Source organism: Rana temporaria, chromosome 2, assembly GCF_905171775.1.
Source record: "Rana temporaria chromosome 2, aRanTem1.1, whole genome shotgun sequence".
NCBI classification, from domain to species: Eukaryota; Metazoa; Chordata; class Amphibia; order Anura; family Ranidae; genus Rana; species Rana temporaria.
This window is the reverse complement of record NC_053490.1, coordinates 451,779,835-451,803,558: the sequence shown is the minus strand read 5'-3', so window position 1 is coordinate 451,803,558 and position 23,724 is coordinate 451,779,835. Positions and strand designations below refer to the sequence as shown.

Below are 23,724 nucleotides of genomic sequence, written 5' to 3'. Positions count from 1 at the left end.
GTCACCCTATCTTAAGGAATAGTTGTGGTAAAAAAAAAAGCCCTTGTGGGTTTAACTATTCTTTTTTGGGGGATCAAGTCTTTTTTAAGTGGGTGTGTCCTATATCTTCATACTTCTGCTAGTAGGTGTCCCTCAGGTATGAATTAGTGTATGACCAGCTTTAGACACACAGGGAATCATTATAGTACTTTTCTGCAGGGGAAAGACTATATATATATATATATATATATATATATATATATATATATATATATATATATATATATATATATATATATATATATATATACATATATATATATACATATATATATATATATATATATATATGTATATATATATATATATATATCCAGTAAATGTATATGTATCTATATAAGACATTTTTTATTCGGTAAATGTCATGTTCTAGCTTGTCTCCATCTGGGAAGCCATTTTTCCAGGGATTCCTACATAAGCTCCTATTACCCGGTCTTCAGAAAAATGGCCGATTCCGTGCACCCAGAGAGCTAAACCGACGACAAAATCGTTAGGCGTCCAACAAAGCCGTGCTGTGATTGGCTGCCCTTCCGGCGACACCGGGCTGACAAGGGGGAAACAAAGATGGTGGCTCCCATGACGTTCTCGGCGGTGGGTGAGTATCCCGGTGTGTGATGTGAGCTTCTCCTGATAATGAATGGCGACTGATGTGTGCTCCTTGTCACAGAGGCCTCCCGCGGGAAGCGAGCCGTTCTCTCCATCGCTCTGGTGGCCGCTGTGGTGGGACTGCCCCTGTGGTGGAAGACGACCGAGACCTACCGAGCCACCCTGCCCTACTCCGACATCAGTCAGCTGGGATACCTGCAGGTATGAGGAAGGAGGCCCGCCATTAGCCTCTGTCATTGTTTCTGATGGACAGTCACCTATCTGTCAGCGAGTTATTGGAGGAGAGGAAGGCACAGGACTGGTAAAGGTTGGAGGACTAGTAAAGGTTGGAGGACTAGTAAAGGTTGGAGGACTAGTAAAGTCACAGGGGTGAGTACATCCATGCCCCATGCATCCTCATGCTGGCTGTCCTATTGGGACGCAGCGACTACAGCGACCCAGTTGCTGCTCCCAATGTGACATGATTGTCTGTGACCCCCAACAAACCTGGGGTGGGCTCAGAGCCGTACTCCCACACCCATGTCACATTGGGAACAGCAGCTGCGTCTGTGTGGTCACCGCGTCCCAATAGACAACGATGGGACTGCCAGCATGAAGGTGCACACCACTCCTGTGCTGATTATGGCCTGGCATGGATGTAATCGCCCCGTGTGAAGGACACCTTAGGCAGGCCAGACATATTTTAACCACTTGCTTACTGGGCACATATACCCCCCTCCTGCCCAGGTGAAACTTCAGCATCCGGCACTGCGTCGCTTTAACTGACAATTGCGCGGTCGTGCGACGTGGCTCCCAAACAAAATTTACGTCCTTTTTTTCCACAAATAAAGCTTTCTTGGTGGTATTTGATCACCTCCTGCGGTTTTTATTTTTTGCGCTATAAACAAAAAAGAACGACAATTTTGAAAAAAAAATACAATATTTTTTACTTGTTGCTATAATAAATAGCCCAATTAAAAAAACAAAAAATTTCGGTCTAGGCCGAAACGTATTTTTCTACATATTTTTGGTAAAAAAAAAAAAAAAAATCGCAATAAGCGACTGGTTTGCGCAAAAGTTATAGCGCCTACAAAATAGGGGACAGAATATATATTATTTTTTTTTTTTTACTAGTAATGGGGGCGATCTGCGATTTTTTTTTTTTTTATTGGGACTGCGACGTTATGGCGGACACATCGGACACTTTTGACACATTTTTGGCACCATTCACATTTATAATGCGATCAGTGCTATAAATATGCACTAATTACTGTATAAATGTGACTGGCATTGAAGGGGTTAACACTAGGGGGTGAGGAAGGGGTTAAATGTGTACCCTCTATAGTGTTCTAGCTGTAGGGGAAGGGGGGTGACTGGGGGAGGTGACCGATCTGTGTCCCTATGTACAGGAGACACAGATCGCCTACCAAACGGCCACGCCGATTGGCCGTTCACGGCGATCTGTAATTGGCTGTGTGCAAGGGACACGGCCAGCACAGCAGTTCCCCGCTGCGCGCTCGGGAGCGAGGAAAGGGGCAGCCGTAAAAAGACGGCGTCCCAGAGAAGTAGAGCCACCCTGCGGCCGTATATAGTCGTATGGCCGTCGGGAAGTGGTTAAGACCTGTTGAACCGGCCGAGATTGAACTGTGTATGGGCAAGCTGAATGTACCCAAATTGATCAATTAACTTGGGTGCAACCAGCATGCTGGATTTTTACCTGCGATTATCGCTAGCGGCTGCTATAGCCATTTGCAATAATCACTGTCTTCTCCCCGCGGGTACTGCTTCCCTCACCAATGGTCCAGCATGAGGAAATTCTGCATTAACATAGTCTGTGTTGTTGGGGGTATCAAGCAAGTTATTTCCTGCTGGCCTAAGGCCCCTTTCACACGGTCCGCCTGTCAGTTTTGTCGGCGGACCTGAACGCCCGCTCCATACATCTCTAGGTGACGTGTCTGCTGACTAAGGATGAGCTCTGGCTTGTTCGCATAGAACACATGCAGAGCCCGCCAGAAAGTCTGCACGGCGCTGCGCTAATCACAACCAGGGAGACATTTCCTGATCTCTGCAGCCGAGCATCGGGACATTGTCTCCCTGGCTGTGATTAGCGCAGCGCCGTGCAGACTTCCTGGCGGGCTCTGCACGTGTGCTACGCGAACACGCTGGAGCTCATCCTTACTGCTGACATCTGACTAGATCCGCTAAAATCAGACGGATAGCGATACGTCGCCATCTGTCCATGGCGGATCAGATCGGGTGAGATCTGATGAAAACGGACATGCTGTACGTTTTTATCAGAACTCTCCATAGGAGGCGGCGGCGCTGGACAAGCCCCTCCCCGCTCAGTAAGCAGAGATGCACCTGTCATCCGCGGACTCAGCGGAGATCCACGGAGAGATCTCCCGCTGAGCTGGCGGACTCTGCTGTGACGGATCCGCCTGGTGTGAAAGGGACACTTTGCACGGATTGTAATCTCTTTTAGATCTACCATCAACCATGTACTGTAAGGGCCTGCTGGATTTGATAGGTTAGGTACGTCCCCCTAGTATATAGTTCTTGTAAGACTTGGTGCTGGTTCACACCACAAAAACCGCACTCCGGATGTATCTTTTATGAGTTTCCGGATGAATTCCAGATGCGTTTTTTTTTTATTATTTTTTCCCCGACTGTACTGTGATGCAGTACGTTTTTGATGAGGTACTTTTTTGATGCGTTCCAGTGTATGCTGGTGCGCTTTTGATGCCCTTTTTTTTACCTAGAGCTGCACAACTAATCGTTAAAAAATTGCAATCTCGATTCAACCCCCCTGACGATCCTAATCGGCCAATTCTGCGATTCTATGTAAACCGTGCAAAGCTGGCAAATTTTTATCAACACAAGATACAAAGGGCTAGATTCAGCATTGATTTACGCCGGCGTATCTATAGATATGCCGCGTAAATTCAAAGCTGCGCCGGCGTATCTTTTTTCTGTATTCAGAAAGCAAGATACGCCAAAATTAGCCTAAGATCCGACTGGCGTAAGTCTCTTACACCGTCGTATCTTAGGGTGCATATTTACGCTGGCCACTAGGTGGCGCTTCCGTCGTTTTCGGCGTAGAATATGCAAATGACTTAGGTACGCCGATTCACATACGTACGTGTGCCCGGCGGATTTTTTTACGTCGTTTGCGTAAGGCTTTTCCAGCGTAACGTTGCTCCTGCTTCTAAGAGGCGTACGCAATGTTAAGTATGGACGTCGTTCCCGCGTCGAATTTTGATTTTTTTACGTCGTCTGCGTAAGTCGTTCGCGAATAGGGCTGGACGTAATTTACGTTCACGTCGAAACCAATACGTCCTTGCGGCGTACTTTGGAGCAATGCAAACTGGTATATGTACACGGACGGACGTCGGGTCACCAAACATTTACATAAAACATGCCCCCTCATACTCATTTAAATTAGGCGCGCTTACGCCGCCCCCATTTACGCTACGCCGCCGTAACTTAGGAGGCAAGTGCTTTGTGAATACAGCACTTGCCTCTCTGATTTACAGCGGGGTAGCATAAATACAATACGCCGCTGTAACAATGCGTCCGGCTACCTGAATCTAGCCCAAAGTATCTATTAGAGATCAAAGGAATGAACTTTGGTCTGTAAACAAGGTCAGTTTAACAGCTTAGACTAATGCCGCGTACACACGATCGGAAATTCCGACAACAAATGTTTGATGTGAGTTTTTTTTGTCGGAAATTCTGACCGTGTGTAGGCTCCATCGGACATTTGTTGTCGGAATTTCCGTCAAGAAAAATTTGAGAGCTGGTTCTCAATTTTTCCGACAGCAAAAGTTCTTGTTGGAAATCCCGATCGTCTGTTGAATTAATTAGACACATGCTTGGAATCATTGAACTTAATTTTTCTTGGCTCGTCGTAGTGTTGTACATCGTTGCGCTCTTGACGTTCGGAATTTCCGACAACATTTGTGTGACCGTGTGTACGCAAAACAATTTTGAGCCAAACTTCCGTCGGGAAAAAACCCACGGTTTAGTTGTCGGATTTTCCGATCATGTGTACGCAGCATGAGGCTGCTTTCTTACTGAAAGTGCCGGCCATTGGCGCTAAAGCTCTTTTCAGCCGCTAGCAGGGCGCTTTTTACCCCCAAAAAAGGGTAAAAAGTCCAGTTTTGCAACGCTTCATTCCAATGGGCAAGGCGTTTTGGGAGCGCTAAATCCAGCACTCCCAACCCACCCCCAAAGATGCTGCTTTTTGTAAAGTCCCGTAAGCGCACCGCCCCAGTGTGAAGACGCACTGGAATGAATGGGAGGCAGTTTTCAAACTCTTAGCAGAGGTTATTTCTAGTATTTTTTGCTAGAAAATTACTTGGAACCCCAACATTTTGATTATATATTTTTTTTTTATGTCGCACTGTATTTGCGCAGCGTTCTATCAAACGCAATTTTGGGGGGAAAAAAACACACTTCAATGAATTGAAAAAAAAAAAAAAAACAGTAATATTAGCCCAATTTATTTTGTATAATGTGAAAGATAATGTTCCGCCACAAGAATTGTGATCTTTAGTCTAAGCAAAAAAAAAAAAAATCGTGATTCTCATTTTATCTTAAATCGTGCAGCTCTTGTTTTGCCACATTACAGTACAGCCCAGTGCAGGAAAAATGTTCGTTCTTTTTTTTTTTCTGGAACTGGAAAGCCCTGGAACTGACCACATTGGTGTGAGCTCCTGGCTCCTCCCTCCTGTTGAGTGCCCCCATAGCAAGCCGCTTGCTATGGGTGCACCCGAGCCAAGCCACAGCTTTGTGTGTTTATTCAGATATGGAGCCGCAGTTTGCCGCCCCCTCCTGATTGGCTAACTGACTTTGAGAGCAGCAGGAGCCAATGCGCCCTTGCTGTGTCTCAGCCAATCGGGAGGAAGTGTCCTGGATGGCCGAGGCACTTGTATGTCATCGCTGGATAGAGATGGGGCTCAGGTAAGTATTAGGGGGGCTGAGGGAGGTTTCTGCACACAGGTCTTTTATCTTAATGTGTAGAATGCATGAAGACAGGGCTCGACAAATCCCGGGCGCCAGGTCGCCATGGCGACTAGAAATAGGGTCCTGGCGACTTGGCTTGGAAGGGGGGCAAAAAAAAAAAATGTTTTTATTTTTTTGTGAGCTGGCACCATCTGGTGGTGAGCCGTTGGTATTACAAGTTATTACCACCAGATGTGTAAGCTGGCGCCATCTGGTGGTGGCCGTTGGTATTACAAGTTAAGCATTACAAGTTAAACAGAAATTCTAATGTAATTTTTCACTATTTTCACTGCCATCTTCTTCCCTCTAATTAGAACCCCCAAACATTATATATATTTTTTATCCTAACACACTAGAGAATAAAATGGCGATCGTTGCAATACTTTGTCACGCCGTATTTGCGCAGCGGTCTAGCAAGCGCACTTTTTGGGGGAAAGAAATTACACTTTTTTTAATAAAAAAATAAAAAACAGTAAAGTTATCCCCATTTTTTTTAATATTATGAAAGATAATGTTACGCCGAGTAAATTGATACCCAACATGTCACGCTTCAAAATTACGCCCGCTCGTGGAATGCCGACAAACTTTTACCCTTTAAAATCTCCATAGGCGACGTTTAAAAAACTTTACAGGTTGCATGTTTTGAGTTACAGAGGAGGTCTAGGGCTAGAATTATTGCTCTCGCTCTACCAATCGCGGCGATACCTCACATGTGTGGTTTGAACACCGTTTACATATGCGGGCGCTGCTCACGTATGTGTTCGCTTCTGCGCGCAAGCTTGTCGGGACGGGGCACGTTTTCTGGCTCCTAACTTTTTTAGCTGGCTCCTAGATTCCAAGCAAATTTGTCAACCCCTGCATTAAGATAAAAAACCTTCTGACTTTACAACCACTTTAAGGCCCATGTCACAATGGCAAGTTTGTGCCAACCACAGGATTGCCAAAGATGGCATCGCTAGGAGAGCAGATAAACCACTTCCCTGCTTCTACATCATTACTCCCTCACTGGCTAGACCAGAGAGGTGTCACTCCACCGCCACCCTATCACTGGCGAGCAACATTTTGCAGCGCTTCAATCGGATAGAGGGTGACGCTGCAGAAGCAGGTGAGTGTTCTGTTTAGCATTTCTGTTGCTGCCATTGATGGGGTGACAAGTCTGGTATGAGCCTAACTTTTGGGCTTTTTTATTTTTATGGAAACGTATGCCCGGCGACTCCTCAGCATTGTCTGCTGGCTACAAGATGTTTTTGATTTTGTCTTTCTTTGCTGCATCGTGATGATGCTCTCTCATTTTGTGCAGGTACTAGTTTTTGTCTTTTGATTTGTTAAGCATGTATACCGTAGTATAAATGAAAATTGAGCATTATTTAATCTTATATGTCAGCTCCAGCTCACTGTGCCTGTTGAGGTGGTGTTTTCTAAAGGAACGCTGACTGCTGAGCAACAAAGGAGAATCCCAGCTTCAGATACAGACGGAAAGGAGATTGTAATAAATGGTGAGTGCTTTGTCTTCTATAAGGGGTTGTGTTACATAAAAATCTTTTTTAGTTACATTTAATTCGATGCCGTATTTTTCTGTGTGATTGTAGTAACAGGAATTTTGCGTAATTGAGTTTACACTTGGCACTTGCATATACTGTAGCTTGGTTTTAAAAAAAATAAGCCTAAATATTTGCAATGCATTTTGTGATGCCTTGTTCTAAGTTATGCACATGGAACATTTTTATTGAAAAAAACAAAAATGTAAACGTTGGCTGCAATGTTAAAATGTAAAAGTATCAACTACAAGCTCCATTCACACCAGACATTTCTGGAATGTGCAACAACGCGCACAGACGCGTGTTTTGGAAATGCGCCACAAACGTGAGTCGCGCTTGATTAATTGTTAATAGCAACCCAAGTGCGGGTAGCAGACACCCGTTTTGGTGCGCAGCAATCGAGCTAAAACACGCCGCGCTCCACTCCGATAAAGGTTCTAGACCAGTGGTTCTCAACCTTCTAGTGCCGTGACCCCTTGATAAAATTTCCCAAGTTGTGGGGACCCCTAACAGTAAAATTATTTTCGTAGCGTGGTTTGTCAGCACTCAAGGCAAGACAAATAATTTGTGCCTCTAACCCACAGACATTTAGCGCTCCCTGAGTCCCTTCCACTCGTACCGTATTAAAACTTCTAATTTTCATCCCTCTCTCTAGCCATCTTTCTTGTTCTTTCTCTCCCTTTTTTTTTTCTTTGTTCCTCCCCCTCTTTTTCTCTCCCTTCCATGTATTCTCTATTTTTATTCCTCCTCTTACTCCTTGGTGGGGGGAATGGTATGAGTGGCAATACTGGCAGGGTGTTGGGATGAGTGGCAATGCTGGGGGGAGATCTGATTAGCCAACTTTGGTGCTCTTGATCAAGGTCATCTGCTGATCTGTAGTGGGGACTTTTAATAGCAACTATAATTACAGGTAGTGTTACTTACTGTGTCTCCGGCTTCACTGTATCTCCAACTTTGTGGTGTCTCACAGAAGTGACACCTATGCCGAAATCGGGAGATCAGGGTCTCCTTCAGCCCCTCCCACTTCACATTCCTTACCAGTCAGCTGACCTCTAGTCTTTGCCCCCCAGTCATGCCGTGAACTGAATGGGTGACTGCAATGAGGCTAAGTGGGCGGCCGCGTGCTCTAGGGACAGCCCAGGATTCGGTGACCCCTGGCAAATTATTATTTGACCCCCGAGGGGGTCCAGAACCCCTGTTCTAGAGCTTCTTTGGGGCATTTGTTGTGCGTCACTTGAATGGGCTGCCCTATGCAAAAAAAAAAAAAAACCACTAGTGGGAATGCTGAGGTGTGTTTTTCAAACAACATATTCATGCTTGTTAAATAGAAATAAAAAAAAAAAAAAAAATTTCAAGATCTTAACAAAACATGTATTTGTCTGATCTCTTGTTAAGTTCTAAAGGTGACCATACACTATACAGTCTTTCGCTCTACCATTAATTAGGTAGTGCAAATACCTGCATTGAATGCATTGGTTAAATTGGTTGTAAATGCATTATCTTAATGCATTCATTGCATTAAGATAAAAAAAAATCTGTGTTCAGAAGCCCCTCTAATACTTACTTGAGCCCCCCCTCTATCCAGCAATGTGCACGTGTGCCTTGGCTGTACCGAACTCTTCCCCCTAATTGGCTGAGACACAGCAGTGGCACCATTGGCTCGCGCTGCTGTCAGTCAGTTAGCCAATCAGGAGAGACAGGGGGCGTGGTCGAAAGCCGGCTTCGTGTCTGAATGGAGCTTGCATGCCCCCATAGCAAGCTACTTGTTGTGGGGTCACTCAGCAGGAGGTAGGGACCCGAGAAGAGGAGGATCGGGGCAGCTCTGTGCAAATGCACTGCACAGAGAAGGTAAGTATAACAAGTTTTGTTGAGTGTTTTTTTTTTTTTTTTTTTTTTAAACATAGCAAAAAATTGTAAAAAATTTAAATTTGTAAAAAAAAAAAAAAAATACTGACACGTGCCACTGTCACATGACATAAAAAAAAAGTATTGGTAAATCGGTATCAGCGAGTACTTTTGGGGGGGGGTGGGTTCGAGAGAAAGTATTAGTGCTTGTACTCGGTCTTAAAGTGGTATCGGGACAACCCGACCGGTAAGCCTAATTGAATTTTGTTTGCACGTTACCTGTGGTTCATTCGCAGTGTCGTGTACACTGTGCTACATACCTGCACATTATGGCAAATCATGCTGCCCCTCCTTGTACTACAGTTCCACTTTTAAGTTCCGTTGTGACCAATTTCTGTCATTTTGAGTCAATCTGTCATTTATTCCTGCAGTCATAGCTGATGAGGCATTAGCAATATCTACTAAAGCTTGGTACACACTACAGTTTTAAAACTTTTAGCTCTGGTCTCCCCTGCTGAGCTCTTGTGTTCTGACAGGAGGACGGCCTCCCCGCCCAGAACACTGATCAGCGTTCTCTTGTTTTCCAGCGTGCACCTCCGACAGAAGCTGACTGAACGGCCTCTGTGACTATTGAACATATTAAAAAAAAAAAAAAAAATTGTGGTTGGAGTTCAAAGCGGAGTTCCGGACACAATTTCACTTTTTAAATATAAATACCCCTGTAATACACAAGCTTAATGTATTCTAGTAAAGTTAGTCTGTAAACTAAGGTCCGTTTTGTTAGGTTGTTATAGCATTTAGACACTTTATAAAATAGAAATTGACTGGGGCCATCTTAAGTGTGGGCATCATGAAGCCAGACTGTATGACTTCCTGGATTTCAGCCTTGCAGATCTCGCACATGCTCAGTGCTGCAGTGTAATAGGATTCAGATCAGGTTTCAGCACCTGTGCTGTCCAAGTCACATGATTCTTCGAGACTGGGGAGTGCACAGACTCTTGGAAAGTTACACCCACTATATTCCCAGGAGTCTGTGCGGTGTAGGTTAGGAAGCATTAAGCACCTAGGTGCAGGAAGAGGGAATATTAACTATTCTGCCTAGCAACAACATTTCTTAAAGGACTAATGACATTTTTTTAAAACTACTGATGTAATGTTATATGTATGGGTGGAACTCCACTTTAATATTACCATATCATAATTTTATGTTTATGCCATAGAACAGCTTACTGTGTGTGGGGTGTTTTTTTTTTTTTTTTTTTGTATTTTAATTTAAAATGTTTCCACTTCAGCTCATACCAGTTTTCGAACCCACTATGAGTTCAAGTACAGAAGAACAAGTATTGAGGAGGATGAAGTACTCTCTATGCCGAGTTTACAAGGTACAGTGTTTGTTGGTTTTACTTCCCCTGTTCAAGATGCGCATAAACCAAAGGCCAGGATAGGTTCAGTAGTCCAGTGAATCTGCAATATTTTAATACCTGGGAAATTTCTTATCGTAGAAGACCTTTTTTGTTAAAAAAATAAATAAAAATTATATATATATATATATATATATTATAAAAAATGTTCTTTATTATGTGGCATACTGACTTGTTAAATAAAATAGCATACGTTATTATATACTGACATAAAACATGCAGTAAGTACATTAAACATTGTTCTAGAAACATTTTAGCTTTTAATTTTTTTGTGATCTAAGATTAGTGGTCATAGCGTGGGGGGAAGAAAAAAGCTGAGCAGAATGGTAGAAGTCTATAAACTCAACTATGGGGTGTTTCATGAAAGGGTTAAAGTGGAAGTCCAGACTTATGTAAGTTTGGTTGAAATGTTGCTTCCTCCCCCCTCCATGCTCCAAGCACTGGGTCCCCAGTCAGTGAGTATCTGCTGCAGCAGATCAGAGGGAACGCCAATAACGATGGGGTATTGGACGTCAACAAGTAACATCACAAGCGGCTCTGGGGAAATTCGCCTCGTTTGTTGAAGCTCTCACAGGGGAGCTGGGGCGTAGAGATCACCTTTCTACACCCAAGCTCGTAGAAAAATTGTATTTACACGAACTCTTTTACAAACCTTATACAGCATGGGTATGAGCTGATGGAAGTAGCTTTTGCATCAAAGAACAATCCGGTGTGTAGAAGTGATCAAGTATATTTCCAGGTTAAAATCACATTTCAGCAGTCGAGTGCTTGCTTTAAAGCTTTGACTGTTTTAGTAGCAGGGGACTCTGTAACTCCTTTTAACTCTGTCATGACAGTGAAAAAGTTAAAGGATCACTAAAGGAATTTTTTTTTTTTTTTAGCTAAATCGCTACCTTTACCTTACTGCAGTACTGGTTTCATGTCCTCATTGTTCGTTTTTGCTTTGAAGTTGCTGTAATTCTGCTGTGATCTCCACACTTCCTGCTTGTCTGGCTTCTTATGAAAAATCTCATGGCAGCTTTTCACTGTGGTCCAAGCTGTGTGTCTAAAACTCCTCAGAACCAATCAGATTCATTTTAAAAACAAAACACTGCCCTGGATTTGTTTGTTTTTGTTCTGTGGGTCTCTTTACTTCACAGAAACATGAAACCAGTTTAAAAACAAAAGTGAAACTAGAGGCACATTACATGATTGCATTTAATCTATTTTTTATCATTTTAAAAGGAATCAGTTAACTTTTATGTCTCTATACCCTGTAAACAGTCATTTCAGCAAAAAAAATGTTTTTCCTTTAGTGACCCTTTAAAGCAAATACAGCCTGGAAGTTTGTGTACTTCTTCGATTTTATGTTCTAGATTTGCATTTGAAGAATACCTGCTTTGGCCACAAGAGGGCATCACTCTTACAAACTGCAGATGTCTTGTTCCAATTAATCGTACAGCTAAATCCTAAATACGCATGTGTTTCTTTTCGCCTTTCAGAAGCAGATGAAGCTCTTCAGCAGTTCAGTAAAGGAACCCAGGGATCCCTGTCACTGGTTATTGTATCAGAAACCACTCACCTTTTCCCACAGGTACTAACAGACCATATAGCATGCCATTGTCGGTCTAGAAATCTTTAATCAACTATGTGGAAAAATTACTTTCTAGTGCCCTTAACTGGCAGATACATGTGAAGGTTTTTTAATTTTAGTCCATATGTGTGACCCCCCCCCCCCTTCCTATTCTCTGTACAACATGAAATCTCAACCAGGAATAAAGCTGTACTCATGTAATGCAGTCAGGGTTTCCCTTCTGTGCTGAAAGATGGGGCTGTGCTGTCGTTTTTCACGATTGGTGACATTTCTAGAAATTGTGTATACTAGAGCTATGCAATTAATCGTGAAGAATCAAAATCGCGATCTTTTTCCCTTCCCGATCTTCAAAACAGCATGTCACAATCTTTCTAACAAGTGCACAAAGTTCTCACTGCTGGAAAAATTTAAATCCAGACAGCCTGCAAAGTTTTATTACAACACACGAATAAGTTGAAACAAAGTATCTTTTTGTTCTTTTATCAAAGGAAAGAACTCCGGTGTGTAGATGAAGGTTTAACCATTTAAAGGCAAACCTTTTCTGACATTTGTTGCTTACAAGTAAAAAAAATCATTTTCTGCTAGAAAATTACTTGGAACACCCAAACATGATATACAGTACAGACCAAAAGTTTGGACACACCTTCTCATTCAAAGAGTTTTCTTTATTTTCATGACTATGAAAATTGTAGATTCACACTGAAGGCTTCAAAACTATGAATTAACACATGTGGAATTATACAGAACAAAAAAGTGTGAAACAACTGAAAATATATTTCATATTCTAGGTTCTTCAAAGTAGGTTCTTTTTTTTTTTTTTTTTTTTTTTAGTGAAATAAAACGGACTTACAGAGAAAAACCTTAGTCCGTTCCACCCCCCTTGCTGTGAATGACAGTTTATTTACATATGTCATGCACTAGCTTCAGACGGGCATTACTTTTTAATTCCCACCCCCACTCCTTTTTTAAAGTCATGTGGTTACTTTTCTGGATTTTGACTGGATGTTAGTGATCATAGCAAAATTTAGTGTAAGGAATACACAGGAAAAATGCATGTTAACAAGGGGAGTGTAGAGGTGGGTGGGGAGTCTACTGACCTCACGACTCCACCCACCGAGCTCCAGACAACACACCCACCCACAGAATCTGCAGTTTTTCAGTTCTTATAACAGACAGAGGGGAGACATTTGACAGGCAAGGATACATGCAGGAGGCATCTATATCCTTATAGATCAGCACTATGGCAGTAGTTTAGAAAGGATGAGAGTGGATTTACATCCACTTTAAGAACAGAATTGGAAAATAATGGTGGCCATACAAAATATTGACACTTTGGACTCATTTTGGACATTTTCACTTAGGGGTGTACTCACTTTTGTTGCCAGTGGTTTAGACATTAATGGCTGTGTGTTGAGTTCATTTGATGGGACAGCAAATTTACACTGTTATACAAGCTGTACACTCACTACTTTTACATTGTAGCAAAGTGTAATTTCTTCAGTGTTGTCACATGAAAAGATATAATAAAGAATTTACAAAAAATGTGAGGGGTGTACTCACTTTTGTGAGATGGGGTGGGTGTGTGTGTATAATTTACAGTATATGTCAATAAGGGAGTGGGCAGAGATGCACAAAATATTGTATCAAATGGAGTCTAGTTGAGGTGCGAAAAATCAAAAGGCGATTCAACCCATTGAACTCCATTGTAGGTTTATTTGGCATTTTTGTAAAGCTCATTGCTGAAGTATGCTTTTCTTCCAGGGGGTCACAGTCTACATTGGCAAGCATAGAAGATCATTCGTTAAACTTACACTGGACCCAACACTTTCCACGGAAGAAATCCGTCATACGTTGTATCGTAATATAGAGCACATTATTCACACCATGTCCATCACAGAGGAGGCTGTCACTTCCTCGCTGTCTGATAGGATCTCCGGTGGCCGGTTCAACAAAGATGACTTTGAGAGCAGCAGAAGAGCATTGAAGTCCAGCCCAGGTAAAGACACAGAGGGGAGGGGGGGGGGGGGCATTTACAAAAACTGGAGAGTGTAAAATCTGATGCTGCTGCGCTTAGAAACCAATCGACTTCCAGATTTTTGTATCAAAGCTGAAGTTAGAAGCTGATTGACTACCATACACAGCTGCAGCAGATTCTGAGTGCTCCAGTTTTATGCCCCATACACACGATCCGCAAATCGGACTACTTTTTTCGCTTGCTAGTCGCAAGTAGAAATTGAATAGGTTACTTAAGTCACAAATTCTCATACGACAGAAAAAAAAACTGGAAGTGCTGTCGTGTTGTAGAGTATTTTGTTTTGTATTGTATTTTCGGACAACAACTGTACTGACTAAATGAAAATCGTACGTTCTGGTATCGTAGGAGGAAAATTTTCGTGCTTGTCCAATCTAATAATATGAATGGATTAACTGTCATGATCGGCTCTCGAAAGCTCTGTACTAACGATCTGATTATCGTATGATCGTTTCAAAAGCGGTATTTTTTTTTTTTGTCCGATTTTTTTCGAATCGTGTGTACGGGCCATTAGTAAACTTCCCCCGGTGATTACAAGATGCTTGTTCTATGATAAACACTTTCAGTGTCTACGTTCCAGGAATTTTGGTTATTGGTTGGTTAGTAATTGTGATCATTGCATGCCTGATGAATAGGGGTGCAACGGATCAAAAGAAACCTCCCCCACTGTAATGTCCACATCCCCCTCCCCCACTGTAATATCCACATCTCCCCCACTGCAGTGGCGTCACTAGGGTTGGTGTCAACCCCCCCCCCCCCCCTCCACCAATTATGTGCACCCCCCAGTAGTAAAGACAGTAACCCCGCCCTCAGTGCAGACACCCCCCCCCCCCCCACCAGTAGTGCAGGCAGACAGTGTAACTCCCAGTAGTGCAGGCAGACAGTGTAATATGACTGCCAGTCCCCCTTACAGACCTCAGACAGCGGCGTGTGTGTCCCTCGAGCGCGGGCTCCTCCTCCTCTGTGGGTGTAAACAGAGAGGAGGGCCGCCGGGTTTACCAAGATGGCCGCGGCTCCGGAGCTAGGCCGAAGCCGCGGCCTTTCCTAATGCTTTGGCTGCGGCGGCAATTCCGCGGATCGCATAGCGTGCCGATCCGAAGGGGGTGACCCGTTCGGATCAACGGTGATCCGTTGCACCACTACTGACGAAGGGGCCCTGTGTCACTTTTGTGATGTGATCACTTTCATTAAAACTTTTGGACAAAAATTGATGATCCATGGTGTGCTGGTGAATATGTACACTTGTTTGATGTTTCCAGAACCCAACTGGTAATCGCTGCAGCACCCACCATTTTATGAGCCATATCTACCAGGAATGTGTGCGATAGGAATATTGATCAGTTTATATCCCAATATGCCTCGTTCAGAGATGACTTATTTTGCAACACGCATTGCCCCACAATATAAGGATTGTTGATGGAATGTAATGGACTTCATAAGTTGGCATTGGCCCTTGTATATCTGTACTTATGTCTTTGCTATTGCTGCCTCCATCGATCAAGTATCAATTTGACTTTCCTAACCTCTTCTATTTTACAGGTTATGAAATCACATTCACCCTTCTCAACCCAGATCCAAAATCTCATGACTTGAACTGGAATATAAGCTCTGCTTCAGACCATTATATCCAGCCGTTCCTGGACAAGTTGCAGCCTGTAGCCAACTTCTCTGTAGAATCTCAGGTTAGTGGTAACTAGTTTACCTGTGGAAATTGAGGTAGCTACATTTTATAATTTGTAGGTTTTCATAAAACTGTGAAACCCATGGTACTCAAGAGACTGTTTGTCCCTTTTGCAAATGGTGACGAGCGAACTGATTTAAAGTTCACCTTTCGTAACATGTTACAGCCAGAGGAAGTTGGAGCTGGGTGCCTCTAAAAAAAAAAAAAGACATTCCAAATGCGGCATATCAGGGGGTCACCCTGATATGTGTGTAAACACAGAGCTCCACGTCCTGTCAGGGAGAGGAGACCGATCTGTGTCTCTTGTACATAGGGACACGGCATCGGTCACCTCCCCCAGTCAGTCCCCTCCCCCCACACGGTTGGAAAACACCCAGGGAATACATTTAACCCCTTCCTCACCCCCTAGTGTTAACCCCTTCCCTGCCAGTCACAATTATACAGTAATTAGTGCATTTTTATAGCACTGATCGCTGTATAAATGTGAATGGTCCCAAATTTGTGTCAAAAGTGTCCGATATGTCCGTCACAATATCGCAGGCCTGACAAAAAAAAAAAAATCGCAGATCGCTGCCATTACTAATAAAAATTAATCATAAATCTATCCCCTATTTTGTAGGCACTATAACTTTTCCGCAAACCGATCAAATACGCTTATTGCGATTTTTGTTAAAAAAATAAATAAAAATATGTAGAAGAATATTTATCGGCCTAAACCGAGGAAAAAAATATATATTTTTTTTTAAAAATTGGGATATTATTATAACAAAAAGTAAAAAATATTGTGTTTTTTTTTTTTTTTTTTTTTTTTTGTTTATAGCGCAAAAAAAATCGCAGAGGTGATCAATTACCACCAAAACAAAGCTCTATTTGTGGGAAAAAAATGATAAAAATATAATTTGGGTACAGTGTTGTATGACCGCGCAATTGTCATTCAAAATGCGTCAGCGCTGAAAGCTGAAAATTGGTCTGGGCATGAAGGGGGTTTAAGTGCCCAGTAATGAAGTGGTTAAAGGAATGGGAAGTGTTATCTGCAGGCTTACCCGGTGGAAATAAAAAGGGGGGGAAAAGCCTGAAAAAAGAGGCCATGAATACAAGTGCGAGTATCAAAAAATCAGAGTAGGATCAAAAGCCCTTTTCTGCATACTAGATCTTGGTTGGTGACTCATTTATGGAACGCATGGCAATGCTTCCAGCATTTGGGCAGTTTCAGTTGCCAGCCTTGGTTGGGGGCTTTGAATGTGACAGACCTAGAATATATGGCATTGTGATGTTTTTATTTCCTTATCGTTTTGAAATTGAGTATTTTGTGTGCTTTTGCTTTTAGATTCTGTATTATGCTATCCTTGGAGTCAATCCTCGATTTGACAGGGAAACATCAAGCTACATTCTGAATGCACACAACCTGCCCCATGTCATCAACCCTGTAGAGGCCAGACTTGGTAAGAACTCTCATAAGGGGTATAAATTATCAAATACTAATTCTTTTTCACTACCATTTTTTTTTTATCTGCAGATTTAATTTCAGGTGAAATGAGCTGACTTTAATCATGTCAACAGACCTATATTTCAACTTCTTTAAATATTCCAATGCTTTAGTTAGGTCAGTTCGAAGCAGACAATTAGAAATATTGATATGCTTCTTTAATCTTAAGGTCATTTACAGGAACACTCCAGTTATAAGAACAAATTCAAATTGAAAGGCACCAATTGTGATGGGCCCGTAGAAAATCAGAGCAATTTTTTTTTTTTTTTATACCACAACAACATATACACAAACCTAACATTGAAATTAAAAAACATACACATAGAAGAAAAAATAAAATAAAAAAAGGGAGCAATTTTAACCCACCCCTTTTCCCACTCCTTCCATTATCAAGTCAATACGCAATCCTTTTAACCTACAAATAAACTGTATTTTTCTTTTCCATACGTCGATATTCTGTCAAAGGCACCTCAGTCCTGTATCCTTATGGTGAAAACACGGCTTCGAAATGGTATCAAACCTCCTAGATAAATTTTTCATAAAGAAAACATGCCTCTCATAGGAAATGACGACGACATGCCCTTCTGCTGCTTGTCGGTTGTAGAAGAAAGACGATCGTCGGCTCATATAAAAAAGAAGGTACCCGGGGTAATGCCTGCTGCTGCAGACATCACCCCGGTACAACCCCTTGAAGCTGAAGGCTGCATATTTGCGTTAACTCGGCATGAAGGGATTAAGCTGTTTATATTTTACTTTCCCTGGTCCCCCACCCTCATTAACATGCTAATTAAATTCCAATAGTCTAACAATAAGATTGAGGATTTGCTCCAGTTGATTACCAGGCCTGAAAATACTCCAAAGTTGGTAATGACTATCATGGCTTCTCACAGGGAGTCCGCAGTGTCCCCCAGGTGTAACAGTCTTGCCATATTTAAAACCACAAATTGAGAGATTTGAATGAATCATGGCAGCCATAGACTCTATGGCAATGGCAAACAGAAGGGGGGATAGAGGGCAGCCCTGACGTGTACCTCTATGTAGGGGAAAAGGCATGGAAGCATGGCCTGCCTTTCTAATGGCTGTATAGTAATTTCACCCAGGATAGGAAGGTGGGGCCAACCCTGAACTTATGCATGGTTGCCCATATGTATTGCCATTTATGTTATTGAAGGCCTTGTGGGCATCCAATGACAGCAGGGCCCCATTTCCCTTATCTGCCTGGGACTGTATATTGATGTATAGTTTACACAAATGAATCGCAGTGGACCTCTTGAGTATATAGCCTGATGATATGGCCTCGTTTTAGTCTTGTGCCAAGAATTTGGCAAGAATCTTAATATCCACCTGTAAGAGGAATATGGGTCTGTAGGAGCTCGGGTCCAATGGATCCTTTCCTGGTTTGAGTAGTAGAACAATGTTGGCCTTAGTCATGGCTTTAGAAAGGGTTTGTCATTCCCTGGCTGCATTCAACTCCCTGAGAAGATGGGGTAATATTGCTTCCCCGCACTGCTTAACCACTTGATAACCATCCACTGCAGTTTTACTGTGGCTGAATGGCACGGCTGGGCGAAGCGACGTTGTCTTTTTTTTTTTTTTTTTTTTTTTTTATATTGTTGCTCTTTTGTTATGGGCACAAAAAACAAAAAAAAAGGTGATCAAATGGCACCACAAAAAAAACTCTATTTGTGGGGGAAAAAAAGGACACAAATCTTGTTTGGGTACAGCGTCGCACGCCCGCGCAATTGTCAGTTAAAGCGACGCAGTGCCAAATTGTAAAGTGCTCTGGTTAGGAATGGGGTAAAATCTTCCGGGGCTGAATCGGTTAAACACCTCCACTGGGAGCCCATCGTCCCCGGGGGCTTTGGCGTTAGTTTTTTGTTTTTAACTGGAATTTTACTTTGTCAATTAAATGCAGAAAACCTAGAGTAAATTACCTTAAGGACAGTGGTGGCCCAACCTGTGGTCGCATGTGGCCCAAGACGCCTATGAAAGTAGCCCAACTCAAAATCATAAACTTACACATTTTGATATACTTTAGGACTTAATATTCGTAGTTTTAAATGCTGAGAGTATACAATATATCTTTTGTATATTTGTATAAATTCATTCTATTTTGGATCTTGTTTTTTCATTTGTCTACCACTGCCTGTCTGTTTTCCAGGTTCCAGTGCTGCCTCTCTATACCCTGTACTGAACTTTTTACTCTACTTCCCAGAGTATTTTCACTCTCCCCTCTACATTCAGGACAAAGATGGCAGGAGGGTACCCAGTAATGCATTTCACAGCCCTCGCTGGGGTGGTATCATGGTAAGTACAAGTTTACTTTACAGATGAAGGATGCTCTAAATCTGGTGAAAATAGCAATTGCCAGTTGGGTGTGGGCAGGATGTCTTAGTTGATCTTGGGCTGCAGATGCAGGATAGCTAAGGAACTTTTGCATATCGGTGCTTGATTGGTGCAAATCCTTCAGCAGTGCATGAATTATACATGCAAAGGCTTTTGGAAAATAAACAGGAAGCTGAAGTCCTGTCTCCAATGAAGTGGCAGGCACCTTCTCCCGTTACATCTGAACTCCAGGCAAGTAAAAAAAAAAAACACAAATGCATCTCTTTAATCATTAATGCACATCTAAATATAATATTCATGCAAGTGGTGTAAGCACCTAAGAGATGGATATATATCTTGGCCCAGATTCACGTAGGAGAGCGCATCTTTGTGTGGGCGTAACGTATCCTATTTACGTTACGCCTCCGCAACTTTGACAGGCAAGTGCAGTAAGCCCGCCTAATTCAAATGTAGAAGATGTGGGCGTGTGTTATGTAAATTTATTGGGAGCCCACGTAAATGACGCTTTTTACGAACGGCGCATTGCGCCGTCTGTGAAAGTATCCCAGTGCGCATGCTCCAAATTAACCCGCAAAAAGCCAATGCTTTCGACGTGAACGTAAATGACGCCCAGCCCTATTCGCGAACGACTTGCGCAAACGACGTAAAACGTGAAAAATTTGACGCTGTTCCGACGTCCATACCTAACATTGGTACGCCTCATCGAGCAGGGGTAACTTTACGCCGGAAAAAGCCTAACGTAAAGGGAGCGTATCTGTACTGCGTTGGCCGGGCGTACGTTCGTGAATAGGCGTATCTAGCTGATTTACATATTTCTAGGCGTAAATCAGCGTACACGCCCCTAGCGGCCAGCGTAAATATGCAGTTAAGATACGATGGCGTAGGAGACTTACGCTGGTCGTATCTTAGAGAAGTTTTGGCGTATCTGATTCTTTGAATCAGGCGCCAAGATACGACGGCGTATCTCCTACGTGAATCTGGGCCCTTATCTCTATCTTTTTTTGTTGGCATCAACCTCTTGCAGTCCTTGTACAAGAGGTTGATGCCAAGAGCTCAGACTGGGGGAAGGGAAAAGCAAGAAGCCAGTCGGCTGTATCTGAGTGCTGAGTGCAAGAAGCATGCTGGCAGGAGAGAGGACAGAGAAATTGCCTCCTCAGTGTGCTGCTTCTTTTTTTTCTGTTCAGTCACAAGGTGGTGAGGAGTCCTATAAGAATAACTGAACTGCAGCTGGGAAAAAATTCAGGTCTCCTCCTCTGCCATACAAGAATGTGTGGCATCTCCTCCCTCCCGCCACACTCCGGTGCTTCTACCGACTCACTGCTGCGATTGGTGAGTCAGAGAATGGATCTGCCGGCCCCTAATGTTTACCATAGAGATTTCTGCCGGAGCAGATAGTCGCCGGAAGTCTCTATGATCATTCAGAGTCTGGCCATGATGTTATGACGTCACGCCTGGCCTCTGCATCCAAACAAATTAATTTCAGGCTTCCCAGCCTAGTGGTGAGATGTGGGGTCTTATTGACTTATATCTCACGGTATAGAGAACCGATCATGTTTACATTCCTTGTAATAGGAATAAAAGTGATCAAAGAATTATTTTATAAACACAAAAAAAAGAAAAGTGTCAAACTAAAAAAAAGAAATGTAAAATTAACTTAAAGCGCCCCTGTCCCCGGTAGCTCGCATGCAAAAGCGAACGCATACATAAGTCCCGCCCACATGAAAACGGTGTTCAAACTACACATGTGAGGTATCGCCGCGATTGTTGGAGTAAGAGCAATAATTCTAGCCCAAGACCTCCTCTGAAACTCTAAACATGTAACCAGTAAAGCGCCCCCTATGAGGATTTTTAAGTACCGAAGTTTGGTGCGATTCCACGAGCGTGTGCAATTTTGACGCATGACATGTTATGTATCTATTTACTCTGCGTAACTTCATCTTTCACATTATGCAAAAAAATTGGGCCAACTTTAATGTTTTTGTTTTTTATTAAAGCATGAATTTCCAAAAAAAAATGTTCGAAAAACTGCTGCGCAAATACCGTGCGAGATAAAAAGATGCAATGACCGCCGTTGTATTCTCTAGGGTCTCTGCTAAAAAGAACATGCATAATGGTTGAGGGTTCTGTGTAATTTTCTATAAAAAAAAAAAATATATGATTTTTACATGTAGGAGAGAAATGTCAGAATTGGCCTGAATGGCAAGTGGTTAAAATACACCTGGGATAAAAATGATAGACCCTTCATTTCAATCTGCAGGGGGTTAAATATTGTATATGTATTTTTACCTGTGTTTTCAGTTGTTTACTTTGTACTTTTTGGAGATTTTCTCCAAAATCGCCACTCCTAGCTCTAATCCTAATCCTTTAGTCCCAGACTATCATTTGGGGGAAAAAAATGTTTCTTGTGAAGGCAGAAAATGCCCTGTCATAGCAGCAGATGCTACACCAATGTCTCCAGCGCATTTATGAGTAAACAGTACTATTAAGTTATGACCCAGTAATAGTAATTTAAGTGCAAATGGGGCCAGGGCGATAAGTGGTCACGGCTGCAGTTTTAAAAAGAGGCTTGGGAAATACACATGGCACATCGATGCCATTTTTAATTCGGCTTTCTGCTACTAGAATCCAAGACTAAAATGATTGGATCAAGAGGATGTATTATACTAAGTGCATGCAGCAACATATGTTAACTCGCTCAGCAGAGGTGCGTTCTTTCCACAGAGAGCTTTCTGTTAGCTAATCAGGATTAACCCCAGAGTCCAACTGTTTCAGTTACAATTAAAATATTGTCTTTTGGTGCATGAGTATTTGTTTCATACAACCTTATGTATTTATTGCTATAGTACAATTCTCTAACACCAGAGGTTGGGACATAACATGAAAAAATAAGCAGAGTAGTCTGTCTACAGACCGTCCACGAGTTACAAACATCCGACCCATACTAATGGAGGGAGACTGGAAATGAGAGGAAATCTACCCCTAGGAAGGGAAATTCACTCCTGTAAGAATTATGGGAAAAGGTTTCTCACCAATCATGTTTGCCCAGGGGGCTGCTCTTACTACAGTTTTATTTTTTATTTTTTGGACAGTTTTTTTCGTGTAAATGATTTGTTTTTGTGGAGTGTTAAAGGGGTTGTAAAGCTCTGTGTTTTTTCACCTTAAAGTGGAGTGCCACCCATTTTTTTCCTTTTATACTCGCCTGAAAGGGCTGTTGCTATGCGGAAGAAGCTCTTCTGCCTCTTCTTCCATCGCGGAGGATCTTCAGGCTCGTCCTACGTCGCTGTGTCTTCTTGTGAATGAGTCGCGCTGCCTTCTGGGAACTGTGTGTATCCCAGGAGGCAGCCGCCCATTCTCAAAGCGCCGTGCATGCGTGGTAGGAAACGGGCAGTGAAGCCGTAAAGGCTTCACTACCTGTTTCCCTTAGTAAGGATGGAGGCGCCAAGACCGATGGATCACCTGCGATCGCCGTCGGGGGACCGACATCGCGGGCGGCTAAGACAGGTAAGTGTCCTTATTAAAAGTCAGCAGCTACACTGTTAGTAGCTGCTGACTTTAAAAATAAAAAAAATCATGGGTGGAATCCTGCTTTAATGCATCCTATGCATTAAGGTGAAAAAAAACACCTTGCGCACTCCGCCCCCGAGCCCCCATTTTTACTTACCTGAGCCCCGAATCTCCGTGGGCGCGATCCCGCGTCGTTCTCTCTATGGCTGATTGGCTCCTCATTGGATAGATTGATGGCAGCGCAGCTATTGGCTCCCGCTGCTGTCGATCAAATCCAGTGATGGGGCCTCCGGGGGGCATGCAGAGTGTATAACATGGGAGCGCACACGCAAGGTAACCCCCCTCAGGAGAGAGCTTCCCAGAGGGGGTTAGCTCTTGCAGGGAGGAGCCGAGACAGCCGTCGTGGGACCCTAAAAGCGGACGTTCTGGGACACTTTTTTTTAAACAAAATCATACTTGCCTCCACTGTGCAAAACGAACTGCACAGTGGAGGTAAGTATGATCTTGTTTAAAAAAAAAAAACCTGAACATTTAGTGTCGCTGTAAGTTTGACCTCAAACAGCTACTTTCTGATTTTTGCACATTCAAAAATTTCAATAATGTAGCAGTTTGTGCTTCCTTTCTTCTATTTTTTTTTTTCAACCAATTAACCCAGGGGTGTCCAAACTTT

At 42.8% G+C, this 23,724-nt stretch overlaps 1 protein-coding gene across 1 annotated transcript in view; it reads left to right on the top strand.

Moving 5' to 3' along the window:
• Nucleotides 1-525: 525 nt before the first annotated feature.
• Nucleotides 526-23,724, top strand: part of PIGS (phosphatidylinositol glycan anchor biosynthesis class S) — a 32,545-nt gene continuing 9,346 nt past the window's right edge. Inside the window, exons 1-9 of the mRNA XM_040338508.1 lie at nucleotides 526-634; nucleotides 707-846; nucleotides 7,013-7,124; nucleotides 10,304-10,393; nucleotides 11,914-12,005; nucleotides 13,767-14,001; nucleotides 15,577-15,719; nucleotides 17,046-17,160; nucleotides 19,366-19,511. Coding sequence (XP_040194442.1) covers nucleotides 604-634; nucleotides 707-846; nucleotides 7,013-7,124; nucleotides 10,304-10,393; nucleotides 11,914-12,005; nucleotides 13,767-14,001; nucleotides 15,577-15,719; nucleotides 17,046-17,160; nucleotides 19,366-19,511 — 1,104 coding nt within the window. The 5' untranslated portion in view covers nucleotides 526-603. The remainder of the gene's footprint in view (nucleotides 635-706; nucleotides 847-7,012; nucleotides 7,125-10,303; nucleotides 10,394-11,913; nucleotides 12,006-13,766; nucleotides 14,002-15,576; nucleotides 15,720-17,045; nucleotides 17,161-19,365; nucleotides 19,512-23,724) is intronic.